Source organism: Paroedura picta, chromosome 9 (assembly GCF_049243985.1).
Source record: "Paroedura picta isolate Pp20150507F chromosome 9, Ppicta_v3.0, whole genome shotgun sequence".
In the NCBI taxonomy this organism is placed as follows: Eukaryota; Metazoa; Chordata; class Lepidosauria; order Squamata; family Gekkonidae; genus Paroedura; species Paroedura picta.
Genome location: NC_135377.1, coordinates 699,553 through 721,332, shown reverse-complemented (window position 1 = coordinate 721,332; position 21,780 = coordinate 699,553). Strand labels below are relative to the sequence as shown.

Genomic DNA, 21,780 nt, shown 5'->3' with positions numbered 1-21,780 from the left:
TCCGGACACAGAGGCTACTAACATCCTCTAGGACAGTTGTCCGCAACCTTTTTGGGGTTGCGGACCGGTGAGGGGGGGAGGATGCAAATGCGCATCCGCTGCAGGTCTGCGTATGCACGTTTGCGCCCGATGGGGTAGCAAACGCGCATCCAAGGCAGTTTCACGGACCTGCCGCGCACGCGCGATTGTGCCCGGTGGAGCCGTAAACGCGCACGTGCGAAACTGCCACGCACGCGCGTTTCATCCCACCAGGAGCACAAACGTGCATGAGCGGCAGGTCAGCACATGCATAAAACTGCCGCGTGTGCACGTTTGCAGCCCCACTGGGCGCAAGCGCGCATACGTGGACCTCCCGCATAAGTGCCTTTTCACCACCGGCATTTTGGCGGCCGTGCTTCCCTCGCCTCCCCCCCCCCCCTTCGGCAGAATGAAGCTTGTGGCCTGGGAAGTTTCTCGCTGTGAGGGGGGGCGGGGAGGGAGCCACAGCCCGGTGGTTGGGGACCACTGCTCTAGGACACTGCCTGCATCACTCATTCTTATGGGTTAAAAATCAACCAGATGGATCAACCAGAGATGGATCACCAACAAATGTTTGCTCTTTTCCAGTCCTCTGGGACATCTCCAGTCCTTAAAGAGGTCCCAAAGATGATGGACAAGGGTTGTGCAAGTTTTCTGGAAAGTTCTTTGAGCACTTTCGGGTGCCTTTCATCTAGCCCAGGGGATTTGAACTCATCCAGTGCAGCTAAATGCCTCTCGACCACCTCTCTATCCATGTTAACCTGCCACCCAGACACTATCCTTTGGCTACGGCCATCTCTAGATGTGCCTAAACCCTTTGACCTGGGGGAAAAAACTGATGTAAAATAGGCACTAAGCCTTTCTGCTAGATCTGTCAGGAAGTTACTTTGGCCAAACTGAACTCCATATCTTTTCCCGAATGCTTTTCTCATAAGGGCATCAGCCACAATGTTAAAAATTAGGGGGCAGAGGCCAGCTCTCCTTGGCGCCCTCCGGTCTGGGTGGAGAATTCCTCAGACCGCTCATTCTGAATTTGCCCTTGGCTTGTTGAACCGTCATATGCTGTTTGGTGGTTCTTCTGAGGGGCACCTTTTCAGTTTCTAGCGGCCTCTGGGAACGCGGGTCTGAAGTCAGAGAAGACGATGACTGCGGCGAGGCCAGCCAACGTCCCTTCAGGGTCCCCTGGAGTCTTGCCATGTTCTCCAGGAACGGGCGGCCGACTGCACCTCCCAGTCTCCAGTTCCCGTACAGACCAGCCACTGTCTCCCTTGACAAGAGCAAGACCCCAGACTCGACTGGCCCACAGTGTGCGAGTCCACAGGCCCTCTTGTATCTCGAGAAAAGGATGCCCACGTGCCCCTCCCCTTAAGGCCCAGAAGGCCCCCCCCCCGATTCTCTCCAGCACCACGGGCCAGGTTTAGCCAGGAGCAAAGCTGAAGGTTTGGCTGTCCGAGGAAAACACAGTGTTGCCTCTGGAACCTGAGGGGGGGGGGCATGTGGCCAGGGGTGCAAGTCAACTGGGCAAGCCCCACTGAGTCCTGGGGGCAGAGGGAAACCTGTGGGGTGGAGTGTTCCCAGGGGAACTAGAGGCCCTTGTGGCTCATTGAGAATAATTTATTTTTTCACAAAGGATTTTCCTAAAATTTGCAAATAATGTGTTCATTTTTTGTTGTCACAAATTTGAAGAAACTGCAAGGTAATTATAGATAACTTTCTATTGCTGGAAACACTTGCATAATCATTACAAAATCCAAACTGCATATAGAGAAATTAAAAGCTATTGATGAGGCATTGGGGGAGGGAACTTCCCTCCAGCACAGGCGCTATGTCGGTCGTGGATGGGGGGCGCTTTGGGGTGAGAGTGAGCCACTGCAACTACACTTCCTTCCCTCCGCTGCCTCCCCTCACACCCCCCCCCCCACTGCCTCATCCCTCACTCCTGGTTGGGCCACCCTGAGAAGGGGCCTTGGCTGGGCAAAGGCCATGCCCACGCCCCCCCTGGCAGAGAACAGCAGAAAGACCCCTCTGCTTGCAGTCAGAACCCACGGTCTGCATGGAGGTCCTCCCTCTAGCCTGGCCAGCCAGGCGCTCTCCCAAAGGGCCGCTCTAAGTGCGAGAGAGTCTGTCCGCCCCCCCCCCCCCCCCACACACACACCAGCGGTTGCTACAGAGGCCGCTGTTTTTTGGCTCCCTGTTTGGGCCCCGCCGTCTCTTCCTGCCCGTCCGAGGGGCTGGGGCCAAGTATCAGGCTGTCCAAGGCCTGGAGGAGAGTGGGGCCCGTGCCCGGCGCTTCGGCTGCAGTGTTCCCAGGGGCACCTCGGCCTTCCTGGCCCACGGAGATCCCGCTCTTCCTGGTTCTGCCCCAGGCAGGGTGTCATGCTCCGGGCTGTGCCGAAGGAGCCACCAGGAGCTGCAGTCCCACAGGCACGTGGTCGGAGCAGCTGGCCAGCCGAGTGATGAAAGAGACCCTTTCCACCGCCTGGGGAAACGGGGAGAGAGAGGCAGCTCAGCCACATCGCCGGGCGAGGCGGCAGAAGTCCAGATCTATGGGGAAGGGGCAAGTGGGAGGCGGGGCGGAGACAGCCGCAGCACCCGTGCTCTGTACACCGCTTGTGCCGTTGCAGATTGGGGCCAGTCCCAAACGCAGACCTCCGCCTTGCTCTTTCGCAGGGGGAGGAGCCGGGACTGCAGATGGCACCCAGTTCTACGGGATGTTGGGGGCCAGAGCAGCCCTGGGGGGTGGGGTGGGGAGGGGGCAATACCTGAGCAAAAGGCCACCCCAGACAGAGAGGGAAAGGGCGCTGGGCGTTGGAAAGGAAAGTGCAACCAAGATGCCAACAGAGTGGGCTGCAGCTGCAAGTAACCCGAACTAACTGAAATGGGAGAAGCCTCCCTTATTTGCAAGATGTCCTCTGCACAGGCCCAGGGGTCTGCCTCTCCCAAAGCCAAGGTGATTGGGGGTGGGGGGGACACAGGCTGAGGAGAATGTGGGCCTGCCTTTAGGACAAAGGGGGGGAGGGGTTCATTAAACTGACCCGGGAGACAGAAGGGGGATCCTTTTCTCCTCTGGCACCCAGAGGTCTTGATGGGCAACGTCTGGGATGGAGTGACCGAAAGGGGGGATTGGCTGCCAGAGGCTGTAGTGATGGCCAATGGCAGAGGGGGCTTTAAAGGGGGAGTAGGGGGCTGACGGAGGAGGGCTCCCCCCTTCCCCCACATGCCCAGCGTGGCAGAGGGTGCGGGACCAGCTGGGCTGGATGATGCTGGGCTCTTGGGGGGGGGGGCAGGGGCAGGGCTCTTTCATCTCTCCTCTCCTTGTTTGTCCAGAGGCAACAGAGCTCTCTGCCCACATTCCTCACACGGCTGGTGGTTTCGAGCGGTCAGCTAGTTTCATACTGGGGGGGGGGCTGGGGCTGGGGCTGCAAGGATTGGGGCAGAAGCTCTTCTTCTGAGCGGGGGGAGGGCTGGGGGAGGCCATCTCGGTTCCAAGGAGCAAGGTCCACATGCCAGGCATCTTCCGCCTCCTCCTCTAACTGGGGCGGAGTGGTGAGGCTCCCCAGGAGCCTGCCCCCTTCTAGGCCTCTCCCCTTGCCCAGGTTGAGCCCCTGCCCAGGCATTTTGGGATGGGGGAGGGGTCTGCTGGCTCTCCAGGCTCCTCCCAGGGCACCCCCCGGCCTCCCCACACACCGTTTTCAGCCGGGCTGGGCCCTGGTGCTCCCGGTAAAGAATGTAGTCGATGCGCCGGCCCTCGCTGTGGGTGGCCGAATGTCCAGGGCCCACAGTCGCTCGCATGGGGCCTGCCAGGTACTTCTGCCGTCCCTCTGAGTGCTCCAGAGTCCTGGAAGGGAAGGACAAGCAGGGCCCAGGAAGAGCTGCCTCCCCACCATCTCAGCATGGGGACGGCCACGAGGCCTAGGAGGGCAGCGGCAAAGCATCCCTCCCACCCGGAAGAGCCTCGTGCCTGGCCAGACCCCCCCCCCTCCTCACCTCTTCATGTTCTCGGGGGTTGCCACTGCTTCATCGTAGATGGCCAGAGAGTTCATCAGCGTCCCTGTGGAGCCCAGGAGAGCCGCTTCAGCCTCGGGCCGGCAGGGCAATGTCCCCGCAAACACCCGGTTGTCATGCAAAGTAGGCGGGAGAGCTCCGACCACTCTCCTGCACAGCCCCCCCTCCCGGCTCCACCCCCCTCCTTGGAAAGGTCCCCGAGCCTCCCCAGCGGGTCCCCAAGCCTCCCCAGCGGCCTCCGCTCTGGGCCTCTTGCCCCTTGGCAGCCTGGGGGGGCACCCTTGGGAGAGAGGCACCCACCAAGAGCCCATGGCTTGTCCTGCCCTGGCCCGATGCGGCATGGGTCCGTGTACAGGTTGAAGATCTCATGGGCCTGCTCCATCTTGTCATCTAGGGAGAAGGGTGGGGGTCAGAGCAAAGTGGCAGCCCCAGCCCCAGCCCCCCGCCATCAGTCTGCAGCACCTCCACCTGCTTTCTCACCTGGGGAGCAGTTGTCAAAGTTGAGGTCTCCACAGAAGATGTCGAAGGCCACCGTGTCCCCGGGCTGAGCGTGCCTCTCCTGGAACTGCAGGGCCCAGCCGGCAGCCATGGTCAGCTGCTCATACCGCACTCGAGCATCGGCTGTGGGCGTGGGTGGAGATTGGGCTGCATCAGCATCTGGGCCTCCCCTCCCCAAAGACACACCCCCAGCACTGCGAGGAGGGGGGAGGCGGGCAGGCGGCCGACGTGACCCACCCTCCTTGGAGGAGCCCGAGCCTGACCCCAAGCCCTCCTAGGCACCACCTCTCCCCCTTCAAGGCCAGGGGACTCTTGCCCATATCGGGGGGGGGGGGAGAGAAGTCTAGGGGTCCGTTCCCCTGTGAGGAAATGGGCTTGGACGGGGGAACCCCCTTGTGGGGGAGCTGACTTGAACCACGGGGAAAGATGGAATCATAAATGCGTTTTTAAAAACACTCTCTGGTGCAAGAGGCCCAGGATTAACTGTGGGCACCTGATAGTGAAATCTCTTGGAGGGACAAACGAAGGCTCCTTAAGGGGCTGCCCGTGGCCCAGCCAGAGAGGGCAGAGGGAAGCAGCCCAGCCACCCCACCCCTTTTCCTCCAGTGGGGCAATCAGCCTGGGGGGCCTGTCGGGACCTCGCAGGAAGGGCCTTCTTCAACTCCCACAGTGGCCCCCTCTGGCCTAACGCTGCGGGGGGGGGCAACCCCCGTCTTGTCCCGGCAGGGAGCTTGCCCAGGGCCAGAGTGCACTGGCTTCCGTGGTCCTGTGGGCCAACCCAGGCACCGCTGTTCTGGCATCCCTGAGGCCACGTTCCCAGGAGGCCTGCCTGCTGAGCAGTCAGGAGGGCAGAGGGGTCGAGGGGGTGGGGTGGGGGGCCTGGAGATTCCCTGGAATCACAGCTGCTCCCCAGACAAGGGTTCACTTGGGGGGAAATGGCTGCTTTTGAGTTTTTGAGTCCCACAGACAGAAGACCAGGCCAAGCGTAGACCCCTCCCTAGCCTGGAGGCTGAAAGGGCCCCTGGAAGGGCCCCTGGGAAGGGCAGGCAGGTGAGGACAAGCAGAGGGCAGCCGGAGAAGAGGCAGGCCCAGCCGGGGGCATAACAGACTCCCCCCCAGGAAGCCTCAAGGGCCAGACTGGAGCAAGGCTGCTAAGGAGAGACCCTCTAAGGGGCACCGGGGTCTGAAGGGACTTCGTGGCGGGTAGTGCATGCCGGGACACACATGCAAACCCTGCCATACATCCTACTGAGGCCTCTCCTCCCAAGCCCCCCCCCCCCATCTCCCAGCCATGCAGCCAGCCAGTTGGGATCATGCACCTCCCTTCTCCAAGGAAGGGCCCACTTACTTTCTGGGGCATGCAGGTGGGTGCAGTTCAGGTATCCCACAATCCTTTGCCCTTGGGAAGCTCCTAGCTGCACCTGAGACATGCAAAGCAGGAAGCAGTTACTGTGGCCAGCCCCAAACGCAAAGCGGGAAGGGCCTGCAGCTCCAGCCAGCCAGCACAGCCCTATGCAGGCAGGAGCCTCGAAGGAGAATCCCAGCCTCCCCCCCCCCCCAAGCAGCCAGAGGATGCAAGGAGCAGCCAGCCCTGCCCCCACCTTCCGCCCCCTGCAGGCATGCACCAACCACGTGCCCTCTGGAGGCCCCCACCCCCAAAGGTTCCTGGCCAAAGCGGAGAAGCAGGAGACTTCTAGGGGGCTTCCGGATGAGGGTACTCGGGAACAAGAGGCAATACTCTGCCCGTGCTCAGGAGTACCGGAGCTTCCCCCGTTGTGTGGAAAGTGAGACCCACTGGAGCCAGTTAGCACGGGACCGAGCAAAGGGGCCCGTGGGGACCCCACAATGGGAGTTGGGGAGGGCAGGCCTCGGTGGCAGGGCCTCTGCTGGGCAGGCGGGAGGCCGCTGGTTCAGTCCCTGGCAGCCGGGGGGGGGGGCTGAGGAAGGCCGGGCCGGAGACCCTGGAGATGCCCTCCTGGCCAGAGGAGGCAAGACTGCCCTTGCCGGAAGAAGTGCCAGGCCATGGCCAGCGTATCCAAGCGTTTCCGGGCCGCTCACCTGGACGCAGAGCAATCCTTTGGCGGAGAAGGAGTCTTCCCCCGTGCTATTGGCGTAGCAGTGGTACTGAACCGCCAGCAAGGGGTAGCGGCTGGCCACGAACAGGCCGCTGTTCAGCAGCTTTAAGGCCGAGCAGCCCTGCAGCCCGTAGGCGCCCACGTCGTAGATGATGTGCTCGAAGCAGGGGCCCAGGCAACGCAGGAGGCGCTTGGCTGCCTCCTGGTCAAACACCTCCTGCAGGCACAGGAAGTCCACGTTGGGGGGGAAGGAGGCCGTCACCTCGCAGGGCCCGGCGGCCTTTCCTTCCCGGCGGGGCCCCTCGATGGGCGCGTCACTGTCTGTGTCGGAGGAGCTCTGGGGCAGGCTGCATTCGGTGGCCCCGTGCTTCGGGTCCCTCGAGAAGCTGCAGGCGTCGCCTCTGGCGCTGACCTCGCAGGGTGGGACGCCGGGTCTGGCCGCCTTCACGAGCGCTTGGGCAATGCGTCCGGCCCGCCACTGGGTCCGTGTCAAGTTGCTGAACTTGGCCAGGCCGTCCGGCAGCAGGCAAACGTTGGCACTGACGAAGCGGAAGGTCTTTCCCTTGCCGGGCAGCACCCACTCCTCCGGCGAGGCCCGGGCGGGCGTGTGCTGGTAGGCGAAAGGGCGGCGTGCCCCCTGGAGGGGCAGCCACAGCAGGAGGCCCAGGAGGGAGACGGGCATGGAGAAGAGCAGCAGCAGCAGCAGGAACAGGCCCTTGGCCAGCACCTCCAGGGCGTGGGGCGGTGGGCATGTCCGGCGCCGGTGCTCCTGCTTCTCCGCCGTGGTCTGCTGCAGGGCCAGCACCTGGCTCAGCAGCCAGTAGCCGGGGTACAGGAGTTCTCTGGACACAGCATCCAAGCCCCGCAGGAAGCGGCTGGCGTAGGGCGACTCACGCAGGCCCATGGTCCTTCACAAGCTGGCCACTGCAAGAGAGAAAGGGCAGGGGTGAGGGGCTGGAGGGCAGCAGAGGACACTGGGGGCCTGTGCGTCCTGCTCCCCACTAGTGTAGGGCAGCATGCACTAGATTACCCTTGAAGACTGTCCAGAGGCTGCAGCCAGTAGAGCTTGCTGTGGCCAGAGGAGTCACGGGAACAATATCAGACTCGTTCCATCTACACTGTCTTCCAGTTTGCTCCCAGGCTCAGTTCAAGATGCTCTGCTGACCAGCACAGCCGAAGGACAAGAGAAGGGCTTCTGCCTCCCTCTCCTCTGCCCCGGACCGGGGAGAAGGATGGTGGGGCTCTATACGAGAGATTGTGGAGGCCCATGCTGAGCCCAGCCAAACTCCACACCCAGTTGGCGCACGAGAGGAGCAGTGGGTGGCTCTGGTCAGGCCTGCCCCCACAGTCCCGCCACTGTCCTCCCGGAGAGAGACAGGGTGCGGCTTCTCCCTCGTCCGTCTGTCTCGCCGGCCAGCACAACATTCAGCTTTCGGCATGTGGCACGAGGACGGACGAGAGCAGGACGTCAGCCAGCTGGCCCGGCGGCTGCTAGCCCAACCTCCACCAGCACTGGCCACTAATTCTGCGGCTGAGTAATGAAAGGCGGAGGGGGGGGGAGGTCTTTATCCTAATTACTCTCTGGTTCCACAACTGGGAATTCATCCATTCATCTTTCATCTTGACATTTGTATTTCCATGGCTATGTTTTCGTCCCAGAGCTGATAAGCTTAGCTTGTTATCGGTCTCTACGACCACCGTCTCTGGTCAACCTCTTTGTTGGGGGGTGTAATGGGACCCCCCCTCTATTCCTCTATAAACTGCTATTCTGCCTTAAGTTAGCAGGCTCAGGGCAGACCACATAAATAAAATTATTTAAAAATAATTTAGCACACTCTTATGCTGCCCTTCCACAAAGGCTCAGGGCAGTTAAAATATAATAAACACATGACATCATTAAAACATTTAAATTATTGTTATAGCTTATGTCAAAACCCCCAGGAGGAACTGCCCTCTCTGCACTGATGGGGCAGGGGTGTTATCCTATTGGAGCTCTCTGTCCTCTGGGTGGTATTTCCCGGAGGAGTTCTGCACAGAGAGGCCAGCTGACCCATCGGCCTGGCAGAACAGCTCTGTCTTCCAGACCCTGCCTAAGTGCTTTAGGGCCTGCGGGGCCCCCGTTTCCTCCGGAAGAGCCTTCTGCTAGGACAGTGCCAGGGCAGAGGCCGGGTTCAGGGATGCTGAGCAGATCCGGGTTAAGCTTAAGCATAAGCTCCTCTGAAAGGTGAAAGGGAGGCGGCAGTCCCACAGGGACACCAGTCTCAGACCGTTTAGGGATTTCAAGGTGAGGACCAGCACCCTGAATCTGATTCGGTCCTCAAGTTGGAGCCAGCACAGCCGGGAGAGCATGGGTCAGATATGCTCACTCCACCCATAAGGAGTCGGGCTACTGCATTTTGAACCAGTTGAAGTTTCCAGATCACATACAAGGATAGCCCTGCATAGAGTGAGTTGCAGTAGTCTAGTCTGGAGGTGACCAGTTCATGGGTCACAGTGCCCAGGTCAGTTACTGACAAGTGTGCCGCTAGTTGCCACACCTGCTGAAGGTAGTGAAAGTGAGCGCGGGCAGCGCTAGTGCCCTGGACTTCCTCTGAGAGGGAGGAGTCCACAGTCATGACCAGGCTCCTAATGGTGCTCCAAGTTGTTAACTGGACCCTGCTAACAGCTGGGGGTTGTCTCCCCTCCTCTGCAGCACACCAACTCAGCCAGACTCAGCCAGAGGACCTCCGTCTTAGCCGGATTCAACTTCAGCTGACCCTGCTTCAGCCAATCCGCTGCCACCTCCAGGCAGCTGGCCAGAACGCTCGGAGATGCAGATGGAGGCAGACCATTGACAGAGGACGCCCCAACCAGCACCTCCGGATTAACTGGGCGAGGTGGCCCACGTAGATGCTAAGCAGCGGCAGGGAATCGCTCCCCGTGGGACCCCACAAGTTAGGGTATACCGCTGGGAGGTACTCCTCCCCCTTGCCACCTTCTGTCCCCAACCTTGGATAAAGGACTTCCGCTATATCAAGGCTGTGCCCCCGTCCCCATGTCGGCTAAAAGAATCACCAGTTCCAACCCGCCTAGATCCAGTTTCCTCCACAGGTTATCTGTCAGGGCGGCCAGAGCCGTCTCCATCCCATGACCAGTCCTGCAGCTGGACCGGAAAGGGTCAAGGGCTGATGTTGCCTCCAGGAAGCTCTGAAGGTGTTCTGCAACTGCCTGCCCAGGAATGGCAGGTGCGACACCAGGTGGGAGTTGGTGGGGTCGGTTCTATCCAGCGTCGGTTTTTTTCAAAAGCAGCCTGACCCCTGCCTCCTTCAGTTAACTGCGGGGGACACTCCCAGGGGAGCCAACTGCTTGCCAAGCTCCCTGCCTGCCTCTGGACTAGTGTTTCTGGGACACGGCAACACAACATGGGCCAGAGAAGCACTGCCAGGTTCAAATTGATAAAGGATTTATTAAAAGAACAACGTTCATAAGCATATCTTTAGCAAAGCACATAGTTAAGCAAGAGTCTTAACTATTAGTTAAGCAAGAGTCAAGAACAACTGGGTGAAATGTAATCCTTCTGTCCCTAAAACATACCCTATCTGATGATAAATATAGAGAAGACACCTTTCTTAAGAGGTTACAAGTTCTTATTCATATTCAACACTCACCTAACAGCCATGTGGTCCAAGATGGCTGCCCACCTCTTTTCAAATCAAAGCAATCTGCTGCTTCAATGGTCAGCAGGTGAAAAAGCCCACTTCCTGTGGTCAGCAGGAGATATATCCTCAGGTCCAGCATGGAACCCATCCCCCTCCACAGGAAGCTTTTTTATGTCTACCTAGGTGATTCTATGAAGAAGTCTACCCCCTCTCCAGATACCTGCTTTCTGGCTAGATCAAACAGCCTTTGAAGGGAGGTGTGCAATTGATTAACATCACCCCTCCCCTCTCTCTGAAGCTCAGAACAACAACAACAATATGTTGTTTTGAAATAGTCAGGAAAGGGAAGGGGTATTTCACCACATTGTCTACAGAAATTTGTCTATCCTGTGGGAAAGAAAAAATGGGGGTCATAATAGCATAACTCTCGCGGGGGGTACAGCATGGCAGGTACAGGTAGAGAGGTTGGCAGGTTCATCAGTTGTCAAGCCTCAACCATTGGCCTGGCAGGACAACGCCACCTTTAAAGCCCTGCAGAACTGTCGTAAGGTCATTTGGCAGAGTGTTCCACCAGGATGGGGCCAGGGTGGAAAAGGCCCTGCCCTGGTTGAGTCCAGTTTCATCTCCTTGGGGCCAGGGATCCTAAGCAGATTCTGGTCCCAAGGACACTAACGCCTGTTGAGAGACTTATATGTGAGGTCTTTTAACTCCCATTTCACTGTCTGTCAAAGAGTGCTGTGCATGCAAAAGCTTACAGTCAGTTGGCCTTAAAGGTGCCCCTTCTGGGCTCAAACTTTGTCCCTCTGCTTCCAGAACACGGTGTCCGCCTGACTCCACTGAAATAGATGTTAGTCCTTAAGGTGCCCCACCAGGTGTTGGCTGCATGAAACGGAAACACAGCCCTCGGTGAGCCCTGGGCCCTTCTGCGCTAGGGAAATGCCTTGGAGGGACCTTCAGCCCCCTCTGCAGGCACAGCAGTCCCAATCCAGCACCTGGACACCAACTTTCGAGTGGGAGGGCCCAGAACACACCTGCTGAAAGGCAGGGGAGTGGATACTGAACTGGAGGGGGGGGGGCTGCACCTTCCGAATTAGCCACATGCCTCCCAGCAGCTTTCTTCATTTAATTTGTTAGAGCATCGGGTGCATGGGCCCCAAAGCCATGTAGGCGACCCTTCCACCAGTGCAGGAACTGCGACGAGAAGATCCCTAACAGGCAAGCACCCGGCAGACAATCGCAGACTTTCAAGGGCCAAGAATCCACCAGATCCCAAGAGAGACAGCCTGAGGTGTGGCTGTGGGCCCATCACTCAGAGCCCTGCCACTGGGGCTGAAGCCACAACCTCAGAACAAGGAATATGTGCCAAAGCGATGACTGGAGCACGCAGCCCACGCATCAAGCCACAGAAGACACAGGCAGAGAGAGAGAGTGCCGATTATATCCAAGATAAAATCGGAGGACAAGGTTAACAAGGGAGGGAGGCCGGGCCTGCCAGAGCCTTCTCCAGTTTCCCTGCCTCTCCTTCACCCGCCAGCCAGCCAGCCAGCCATCAGACGGAAGCGGGAGAGGAGAGGAGAGGAGAGGAGGGGGAGAGAGCCTCTCCTCGGCAGCAGGTGGGTGGGTGCTGCACGGAGGAGCTCAAAGCCCAGCCGCTTGCTTTCTGCCGACCGCCCCGCTGCCCCAACATGCTTGCTGGGAGCCTTCTCGGTTTGTGTGTGGCAGCAGGACGAGCCACTCCTTATGCACTCAGGAGGCTTGGCAGCGTGCTCTGCCCCCCCCCCCCCCGGAGAGTCCCACTGCTGCGGAGAGGGGTAGCGCTGAGGGCACCCAAGACTGGCTCTTCCCTGGGGCAGGAGGTGGCTGGCAGTCGCTGCCCACCTGTCCCTCCCTTCCCACTGCTCCAAGGGCTGCAAGGTCAGCTCAGTTCCACACATCTCTGGCAGGCGGCAGAGGTGCGAGTGGCCGGGGGCCGCCTGCCATCCCCACAGGCCTCCCAGTTTAAAGACAGGACTGCAGGTCCCCTCCTCTGCTGCCAACCGGAATGGCTCCCTGCCCTCCTTCAGACTTCCACACAGCCATCCTGTCCCCTCTCGGTTCCCTCCTCTCCAGGTTGGACATTCCCCACTCCCTTGGCCTCTCCTCCCACGGCTGGGTCCACCGGCACCTCTGGATCAGCCTCTCCATTTTGTCCACGTCCTTCTTGAAGTGAAGCCTCCAGAACTGCACCCAGGACTCCAGGTGGGCCCTGACCCATGCAGATTAGGCCATCCTGAGCGCCGCCAAGAACGCCTTGCAAAGTATGGCCAAGGGAGGCTCCCTCCTCACCTGCCCGGGAAGGGCCTGTGCAGACCGCCTTGAGAAGGAGGCTGGCTGAGAAGCGCCACCAGCCGGCCGCACTTCCATCCAGAGGAGGGCCCCAAGATCGGAAGGCTTCGGAAGGGGAGAACCAGCACTTTGCCTCCGACTGGGAAGCCACATTCCTCAAGGGCATCCACCCTTCTCCTGCTGGCTCTCCTCCTCCTAGCCTGGCTGTCCCTTCCGGTGAGCCTGCTCTTCTCAGACGTGACCAAAGAGCAACCGCCTCCGTTCTCTCCTTCCAGCCTCGGCCAACTCCGGAGCCCACGGATCTGTCCCTCTGGCGGTGCCCGGGGCCCGTAGCGCGGCTTTCCTCCCTGTCCAGCTTCCTGGGCACCCTCTCGGGCCTGGATCCCCGTCGGGGCCTTCCCGCCGTCCTCGCGCCTGCTTCCGTCTCCGGCTGGTCCCTTTGGGTGGGCGCCGCAGCCCAGGAGCACACAGACGCGCGCCCTTTCCGCTCGTGCAGGGCCCCCGGGGGGGAGGGGGGCTCTTCCTTCGGGCGTCTCCGCGCTCAGCTGCACCCCTGCCCGAGTCTCCGCCCGCCCGGCCGCCGCCCTCGGGTGCCGCTTCCCGCACACAGGCTGAAGGCACGCCATGCCTCCTCGGCAGCCCCCTGGGCGGAGGGCCGGCGGCGCGTCGGAGCCCGTCCCCCTCTCTCGCCGTCGGCGGCCAGGAGTCTCCCCCCCTACACCCCACCCCTCGGCAGAAGCCCAGCGGCGCTGCGCGAGGCTCGCTGTGCCGTTGGGCGGTGCGCTCCCTCGGGGCGCCCGCGGGCCCTTCTCCGCCGAGGAGAGGCTCTTCCCACGGGGCCCTCGCTGCCTACTCCGGCGCCAGCCCCTCGGCGCCCTTCCAGAGCACGATGCCCCCCCCCCCCGCCAAGCCCGCCGCCCGGAGGGAGGGAGGGAGGGAGGGGAGGGGCCGCGGCGGCCCCCCCCTCCTGCCGCGCTCCTACCTTCCGGCCCTTGGGGCGGCCGTCCCCGGGCCCGCCAACGGGAGGCCGCCAGGAGCGCAGCCCTGCCCTGGGCAGCCTGGTCGGCTCAGCGCGCACTCCTCGGGCCAGGCAGCCGCCTCCCCCGGCCCGCCCAGCCCAGCCCACAAAGTCCACAGCCCGGGGGGGCGGCGGCGTCCGGGGGTGGGGGAGAGGCGGGCCTGCCCCGCGGCCGGCCCCGGCAGAACCCGAGCGGGCGAGCGGGCAAGCGGGCGAGCAGGGCAGGCGCCTGGGCGCGGGGCTGGCTCGGCGGAGCTGCTCCCGCTGGGGCGGCCGCGCGTCGGGCCCTAAGTAGCGCGCCTCTCTCTGGCTGACTCACGCCCCGTCACGGCCAGGTGAGCCGCAGCCTCCGGCCAGCCCGCCCCGACGGAGCGTCCGCCGAAAGGCGCTCCCCGCCCGCCACGCCTGCGGGGAGGGGGCATCTCGGGCCGCAGGACCCCGGGGCGGGCGGCGCGGGAGGGGGCAGCAGCCAGCCAGGCAGCCGGGCGGCCGGGGGCAAAGCGCGTGGGCGGGGCCCCAACAGACCGTGGCCTCTCGTGACTCTTGTCATCCACGCCTTCCGCCGCAAAAGTCTCCGGTTCTTGCCTGGGGTGCGCCATTAAGTGAGCAAGGGCTCTCACGCGGGTGCACCTAGGTGAGTGATTCCTGGCATTACGCGGCCCCTCCCGAGGGCACAAAGGCACTGTGGCTGGCCGGCTGCCACGGAGGGGAGGCAGGCAGCGAGCCTGGGCCCACGAGCAGCCCTCGCAGCCAGTGGCACATGGCACCAGCAAAACACACGGCCTCACTCAGAGGGAAAGGCAAAGCGCCCCCCCCCCCCAGATTTAGCACAGTGGTGCAGTGGCCGGGCCCCCTCTGCCACTGTGGGAGCACCTGCTGCGGAAGTCCACCAAGGGTCTTCTCGTTCCAGATTGCAGTTCTGGATTGTTTGAGCTTCACCAGTGCGCACGAACTCCTTCCAGGGCCCAGCTCAGGACCCACATCTCACAAAGGCCGCCTAGCTCCGCTTCGTGCCTTCTTGGTGCACAAATCCATCCAGACCCAAAGCAGTGGCACCTGGCATGCCTGAGAGGGCCACTCTCCTGGGCCCCTCGCAAGGAACTGAGTTGGAGCTGCCTCCTACTTTCTGAGCCGCACCCCCTGGGCAGCTGTGTGCTTCAGATCTCCTTCTCCTTCGGCTGCCCTTTCCCAAGGCAGCGATGGCCACTTCTAGTCTCCCCTTTGGCTGGCCAGAGCGGGTGTCGAGGAACTCCTCTCCGGCTGCCTTCCTGGAGGGAGGGAGGCCCTCAGGACCATTCTCTTTCGGGGGAGGGCACCTTGTTGGGGAAGGACTGCCTTGCTCTGGGTGCTTTTATTTGTGTCTGTGTCTGTACATCCTGGTCAGCTGCCTCGTGTGCCCAGAGAGAAGGCCGGACAGAGGCAAAGGGAAGGCCAGCCTCTGGTGGAAGTCACGCCAGCCTGGGGGAAAGAAGGTCCCGGCTGGAAGCCCAAGATCTAGGGAGCCCTTTCTGCCTGCAGGGTCCCACTTTCTCCTCAGCAGCATATGAGAACCAACTCTTCTTCTTCCTCCTCTTCCTCCTCTTCCTTCTTTTTCTTCTTCTTCCTCTTCCTCCTTCTTCTTCCTCTTCCTCCTCCTCTTCCTCTTCTTCTTCCTCCTCCTCCTCCTCCTCTTCTTCTTCCTCCTCTTCCTCTTCTTCTTTTTCTTCTTCTTCCTCTTCCTCCTCTTCTTCCTCTTCCTCCTCCTCTTCTTCTTCCTCTTCCTCCTCCTCTTCCTCTTCTTCTTTTTCTTCTTTTTCTTCTTCTTCCTCTTCTTCCTCTTCTTCGTCTTCCTCCTCCTCTTCCTCTTCCTCCTCCTCCTCCTCTTCTTCTTCTTGCAGCCTGCCAAGAACTGTCCGAGGAGTCCAGCTCTTAAGCTCTTGGCGGCTGTGGGCGGGAGGGAGTGTTGCCCTGGCTGCTCACATAGGCCTGATTGGCATGACCCAGGAGGAGGAGGAGGAGGAGGAGGCGGCAGGGGCGGCCTTCCGTTAGATTAGAAGATGATTGACCAAGAATAGCAATTACCTCCTCTCTGATCCTGCTCTGCTCTGACTCAAGTGCCAGGTACCTTTGGCACGATTGCCAGTGACGGACCGGGCGGCTGGGAAGGAGTGGTTTTACCCTCGGAGCGGCCAGAGAAGCTGGGCAGGAAACACGGCAGCAGAACCTGGCTGGCTGGAGCCGGAACCTGCGGCTGTGACTCACCCCCCTTCTCTTCCAAGAACACTCCCTGTACATCATGTGCTGCCAGGATCTGTGGAGTCCGTTTCCTTGGGAAGCCAGCGGGGCTGCTCGGGGGAGGGGGTCAGCTCTTTCCAGGGTGCTGAAGCTCCTTCCTGGCCCACTGGGTAGCAAACAATGCCAGGAGGAGAGTGTGAGCGGAGCTGGCACAGAGCTGGGTGCCAACCCCTGGCAGGGAGACTGGCTGGCAAGGGGAACTGTGCTGCTCCCACACGCACCCCTGACCGGCAGGACCAGGCAAAGGCCTCCACAGGGCCCCCTGGATGCTGCAGCCAAGTGAAGAGAAGGTGGGACCTGGCAGGCCACCTGGGTCAGTCAGGGGCAGAAGCTGCTGCTGGGGTGGCCTGCTCCGGCCTGAGAAAGGTCTCCGGGGAGGGGGGCGGAGGGACGCCATGCAGCCATGCCCTTTCCTCTGGACCTCACTAGATGTCACCATTTTCCGTTTTCCAGCAGCCACACTGCAGAAAGAGAGAGTCCAAGCAAGCTCCTAATAGTGCTGTGGGAAGAGGAAGAACTCCTGCCTCCCGACCCCCCCAGCCCTCTTCTCTTTGAAACAATCCTGTGATGCCGGGGGAGGGGGAGGGGAGAGTTAATTTGTAAGTTTTGCTCCTCCACAGGGAGTATCTGTGCATGTGGAGCAGCAAAAGCAGTGAAATACACCCCCCGGTAGTTTTCCTGTGGGAAAATGGCTTGGGGGAGGCAAACTGTGCCCCCCTTCTGCACCCATCAGTGGGACTGCTTGTTTGTAGCATCCTTCCTTTCAATGGTGGTTGCTGGGCCAATGCACCAAAAGTGATCTCCAGCCACCTCCTGGAAGTTGGCACCCAGCATGGTGGACAGAGAGCCACTGCGAGGTCTCCCCTGAACTTTGCTTGCAAAGCCCATAAAGCAGATCCAGAGAACCAGGCTGGGTCTTCGGGGCCGGCAGAAAGAGAAGAAGGCTACAGTGTCAGAGCTGATTTTAACATAAACAACATGACTGCTTATATGTTACTTTGCCACACCTGTACAGAGCATCATTTGACAAGCACATACATCAGGCCTACCTCACAGGTGGTGCCAAAGCATTTCTCGTAATTAGTAAAAACATCCTTCGATGAGCATAAACATCCTGGCTCTCCCTGTGTCAGGATGACAGATTTGAAATTGTTGAAAAGTTGAAAGTTTATTCAGAGCAGTTCTCCCAGGACTCACACAGCCAAGTCTGAGCAATAGACAGGTCACCCACCCACCCATTCTTAGCCCTCTTTTCCCGTGTCATCCATAGACACAATATCCCCCAGGGCAGGCACAAGGCCGGGAAACCAGCCAGCAGTGAGATAACATACCACAAGAACGGCCTTGGGGCACAGAGTCCAATTCTCCAAGCGGTACAAGAAGCAAGAAAGTTTTCCAAATGGCCAGGCTCATCACGCAGCACTGATCTGTGGCAGAAACCTTGGGGTTCTGACACCCTGAACAGGACTCGGCTACTCAGTTAGCTGAAGCCCAAGTCATGCCTGACAGAGGCTTTCTTTCCAGATTAAGGTACTGCATTTTAAAAAGCAAACAAAGCTAATCTTGCAGGTGGTTTAAAGCAGGGGTTAGTCAAACTGCGGCCCTCCAGATGTCCATGGACTACAATTCCCAGGAGCCCCTGCCAGTGAATGCTGGCAGGGGCTCCTGGGAATTGTAGTCCATGGACATCTGGAGGGCCGCAGTTTGACTACCCCTGCTTTAAAGTATAAACAGGGCTTCAGAACACAGGCAGGCCATTCAAACCCTTAGCAATGGAAGATAACTCTCAAGGCAACCTCAAGAATAAAACTGCCCAGCCCCTAGCCAAGGGCCATAACAAATTAGTGGGGATTCAGATGTCTCCAGGAATCTCTAGAATGGATCTCCAGTTTGGGCCTGGAGATTTATTCCCAATTGGCTACTTGAGTATCAGGGCCTCAGGGAAGCCTCCTTGACAGGCACACAAGGGCATTACGGCTGCAAGCTCTCAGGATTCCCTTGAAGGGGACCTGGCAGGGCAAGGCAGTGAGCGAAATACCAGCTTCCCCTGACCAGCCAAACGCCCAGTTTTCTAGCAAGCAGTTTGCCTTTAACTTTTGCAGCCTCCTTCCTGATCCCGGAATGGGGCAGCCTTTCTGCAGACAAACCTCCACATGCAATATTAGGAGTGCAATTCACTTTAAAATGCCAGCGTAAAACATATGAAGACATTTGAGTGAAACATTCAGCCATTAATATAAGACCACAGTATCAAACCCACATAGAATCATAGAATCATAGAACCATAGAGTTGGAAGGGGCCATCTAGTCCAACCCCCTGCTCTACGCAGGATCAGCCCTAAGCATCCTAAAGCATCCAAGAAAAGTGTGTATCAAACCTTTGCTTGAAGACTGCCAGTGAGGGGGAGCTCACCACCTCCTTAGGCAGCCTATTCCACTGCTGAACTACTCTGACTGAGAAAAACTTTTTCCTGATATCTAGCCTATATCGTTGTACTTGAAGTTTAAACCCATTACTGCGTGTCCTCTCCTCTGCAGCCAACAGAAACAGCATCCTGCCCTCCTCCAAGTGACAACCTTTCAAATACTTAAAGAGGGCTATCATGTCCCCTCTCAACCTCCTTTTCTCCAGGCTGAACATTCCCAAGTCCCTCAACCTATCTTCATAGGGCTTGGTCCCTTGGCCCCAGTTCATCTTCGTCGCTCTCCTCTGTACCCTTTCAATTTTATCTACATTTTATCTACATAAAGCACTTCCCAACACCCCTCCCCCACAGGCAAGACCACTTAAAGGCTTGGGCCACCATGTTGTTGCAGACTTTCCCCAAACAACCCAGAAAACTCCAGCCTGGGACCGGCCTCCAGACACGACCCTTAAACACCAGGACGCCAAGCCCACTCCACATGATGAGATGATATGACAAGCCAAGCAAGACAGGACTAGGCGAAACGAGAGACATTTCTACCCATGCAAGAAGCATGATGGGAGTCTTATTGAAGGAAAGGCCATGAACCCAGCCATGGCACAGTTGAAGCCCTGTGGGCCTTACTGGGGGACCCCCCCCCTGCCCCGCATACCCCTCTACCTTCAACTGCCCCATCCCGCTGGGAGGGGAACCGGCAGGCCCAGGTGGGGAACGGACAGGGATGTCCCGCTCAGGGCAGCTTGACCTCTGGCCGCCTCTGCAACTCACCCAGCGGTCTTCCCAAGGCGCCTTCTGGAGCCTGGCTGTTGGGACCCGTGGGTGGAGGGGTTGCCTGGCAGGGCAGGGGTCCAAAGAGCAGGGACCCCTGGACCCTCCCTGCCCACCCTGTCCCCGGGCAGGCCTCCCATTCAAAGGGTTGCCCACCTGTCCCAATCAGGGCAAAACAGCTGAGCAGCTGATCAGCTGCCTCTCATCAGGATCAGCAATGAAGGGGAGGAACAAGCAGGAAGGCAGGTCTGTTCGAGAGCGCCACCTTAGGACCACCAGTCTGTCCGCACAGGTCTCTCCGAGCCAAGGGACCCCTCGCGGCTGGGTTCTGAGCAAGCCGAGTCTGCCTCTCGCAGGAGGGGTGGGGAGGGACAGCCCTTTGGAGGAGGGTGACTTGGGCAGCAGGAGCCAACTTTGTTCAGGGCAGTGAGGAGAGAGGAGGGGGCGCCTGCCCCCCCCCATTTCCCTGAGTGCAAAGGGGCCTGTGGGGAGATAAGGAGGGGGGAGGCAAGGGCCAGTGCTGAACAGCGAAATAAATGTGCGACACTGGTCCCCACCAGGAATCACAGCCTCCGCTCCTCCTTGGAGTTGGGCCCCAAGAGGTCTCTGGTGTTCTGTGGATTGTGGGCTGAGACCACTGACTGGCCTCTGCCACACAGAGGACTCCCCTGGCAGAGACGGGCGGCCAGTCTGGTGTAGTGGGAAGGGGTGCAGACTTCTAATCTGGCAAGCTGGGTTCGATTCTGCACTCCCCCATATGCTGCCAGCTGGGTGGCCTTGGGCTCACCGTAGCAGTGATAAAGCTGTTCTGACTGAGCAGTGAAATCAGGGCTCTCTCAGCCTCACCCACCTCACAGGGTGTCTGTTGTGGGGAGAGGAAAGGGAAGGTGAATGGAAGCCCCTTTGAGACTCCTTCAGGTAAAAGCAGCAATAAAGAACCAACTCTTCTTCTTCTTCTTCTTCTTCTTCTTCTTCCAGATGCCCCACCAGTTGGACCTGACCGCTGGTTGCCACAGGCCCTGGCCCCAGTGGAGAAATGACACTATTGCCGCTCACTGATGGATGAATGACAAGACTGGGCTGGGCTCCCCGTCACGGGAACACTCAGCCCTTGGAATTCAGCGTGGTAGCGGCAAACCAGCATTCCTTGGCCAGAAATGACGGCTCTTTCACAGAGAGGCCCCTCTGGCCTGGAGGGACAGGCCTGGCCAGTTCCGCATTCAACTGAGTAACCAGCTTCGTGACATGGTGAGGGACACTGTGGGTGAGCATCCCAGCCTTTCTGGCCAACAGGAGAATCAGCACCCACTTGGCCGGGCGACCCGTCATTAGTGGTTATCACAGGAGGCAGGATGCATCCGGCTCCCCCCAGTGGGCCTGGTGGCGGGAGGGCGGCTCCAGGCTCTGAGGGGCCAGGGGGAGGTAGCCGGGAGGGCTGTTTGGACTCTGGGAGGATGGATGGATAGAATTAACTCCCACCCGTTTGGGGAACTCTTCCAGAGCTGCCATGAAGCCTGTGCAAGGCCCTCAGATGAGGGGCCCCACTCAGAAGGCCCTGACTGTAGCAGCTAGCCTTTCAGCCTCTGCGGGGGAAGAGCATACAGAGGATTGCTTCAGTTGGCAGGAAGGTCTTTCCAGCCCTCCACCAGCCCTTCCCATCATGCCTGGGAGTGCTGATGTAGCTCCGCTAAGGGGTGGCCAAACAGGGAAGAAAGGGGCTCAATAGGGACCCAGGAGGCTGGATCTGCCAACCAGTCCGCTGTCCAGCTCCCAGAGGAAGGCCAGCCCTCGGGGGAGAGCCAGGGAGCTCTGGGTGGGTCTGCCTCCTCTTTAGGCTGGCCCTTGAAAGTCAGAGTGCAGCAGGAGAGGGCAGATGGCTTCTGTGGCTCTAGGAAGAGCGGTGCCATCTTGGGGTGGGGACACGAGGAGGAGGAGCAGGGGGAGGAGGAGGAAGAGTTGGGTGAATCTTGACATGCACGCGTACACACAGACCCCTGCCCTGTTCAGAGTGGAGGCCATGACCGTCCCAGGAGTTTGGCTCCGGAGGCACAGCAAGCCGCGAACTGCCCCCGGGGTCCGGGACTGGTGGCAGGGAGCTGAGTGTTGCAGCCCCCCTCCCCCCCTCTGAGCCCATTGCAGCAGTCCACTCTAGGCAGGGCCAGCGCATGGCCAGCCACAGCGCATGGTCCCCCCTCTCTAGGAAAAGCAGTGGTGTGTGGGGAAAGAGGCACTTACATGGCACCGAGGAGGCCTGAACGCCGCAGAGGCCGGTTCCTCTCCGCTGGGAAGCCCTTCCTTGGAGGGCAGCGCTGCTCTGCTCGCAGCATGCTGACATCGTAATCCTGGATTGGCCTGATTCCCAACCCGCCGGCACTTCAGCCTTGCCTTGGCCAATGGGCTGGGATCCAGGTCCTGCCCCCCAGCAGCTGTTCAGAGCACAGGCAGGATTAGTGGGAGAGTCGGAGCTGGCCGTCCACCGCGCACTCTCTTGGGGGTGGGGGGGGGGTGGGAGAGGAAACCTGCAGGGCCATGCCAACGGGGCATGCCAGCCGCCCAAAGGAGGGTCCCGCACAGCCACTGCCTGAAGGTGGTTGAACAGACTTCAACAAAAGCACTGGGCCTGAAGGATTCCATGGTCAGTGGTGCTGAAAGCCACAGAGCGGGTTCCCACACTCACGTTTCCTAGTTCCGAGGAAACACGTGTGAATCGACGGCAGCATTCGTCAGAGCAGCCC

The 21,780-nt window shown here is 59.9% G+C and overlaps 1 protein-coding gene across 4 annotated transcripts; it reads right to left on the bottom strand.

Moving 5' to 3' along the window:
* Nucleotides 1–1,715: 1,715 nt before the first annotated feature.
* On the bottom strand, nt 1,716–21,409 carry LOC143845256 (sphingomyelin phosphodiesterase 5-like). Of its 4 annotated transcripts, none has more exons than XM_077353516.1 (8): nt 21,281–21,409; nt 6,580–7,520; nt 5,870–5,942; nt 4,504–4,644; nt 4,324–4,413; nt 4,006–4,069; nt 3,706–3,856; nt 1,716–2,497 (listed from the first exon to the last, which is right to left on the bottom strand). In XM_077353516.1, the coding sequence occupies exons 2-8, from the start codon at nt 7,498–7,500 to the stop codon at nt 2,393–2,395; spliced, it is 1,545 nt and encodes a 514-aa protein (XP_077209631.1). In that variant the 5' UTR covers nt 7,501–7,520; nt 21,281–21,409; the 3' UTR covers nt 1,716–2,392. The 4 variants fall into 4 exon arrangements, with proteins under 4 accessions (XP_077209631.1, XP_077209629.1, XP_077209628.1 ...); XM_077353514.1 differs by lacking the exon at nt 21,281–21,409 and adding an exon at nt 13,542–13,680; XM_077353513.1 differs by lacking the exon at nt 21,281–21,409 and adding an exon at nt 9,651–13,260.
* Nucleotides 21,410–21,780: the final 371 nt, after the last annotated feature.

What these genes read in the sequence shown, in the direction of transcription:
- LOC143845256 (XM_077353516.1), bottom strand. Translation starts at nt 7,500, where the DNA reads ATGGGCCTGCGTGAGTCGCCCTACGCCAGCCGCTTCCTGCGGGGCTTG. An exon ending in CTTTGACAACTGCTCCCCAG is followed by an intron (nt 4,414 to 4,503) that starts GTGAGAAAGCAG and finishes CCTTCTCCCTAG; the next exon opens with ATGACAAGATGGAGCAGGCC. An exon ending in GCCCAGCCCGGCTGAAAACG is followed by an intron (nt 2,498 to 3,705) that starts GTGTGTGGGGAG and finishes CCGTTTCCCCAG; the next exon opens with GCGGTGGAAAGGGTCTCTTT.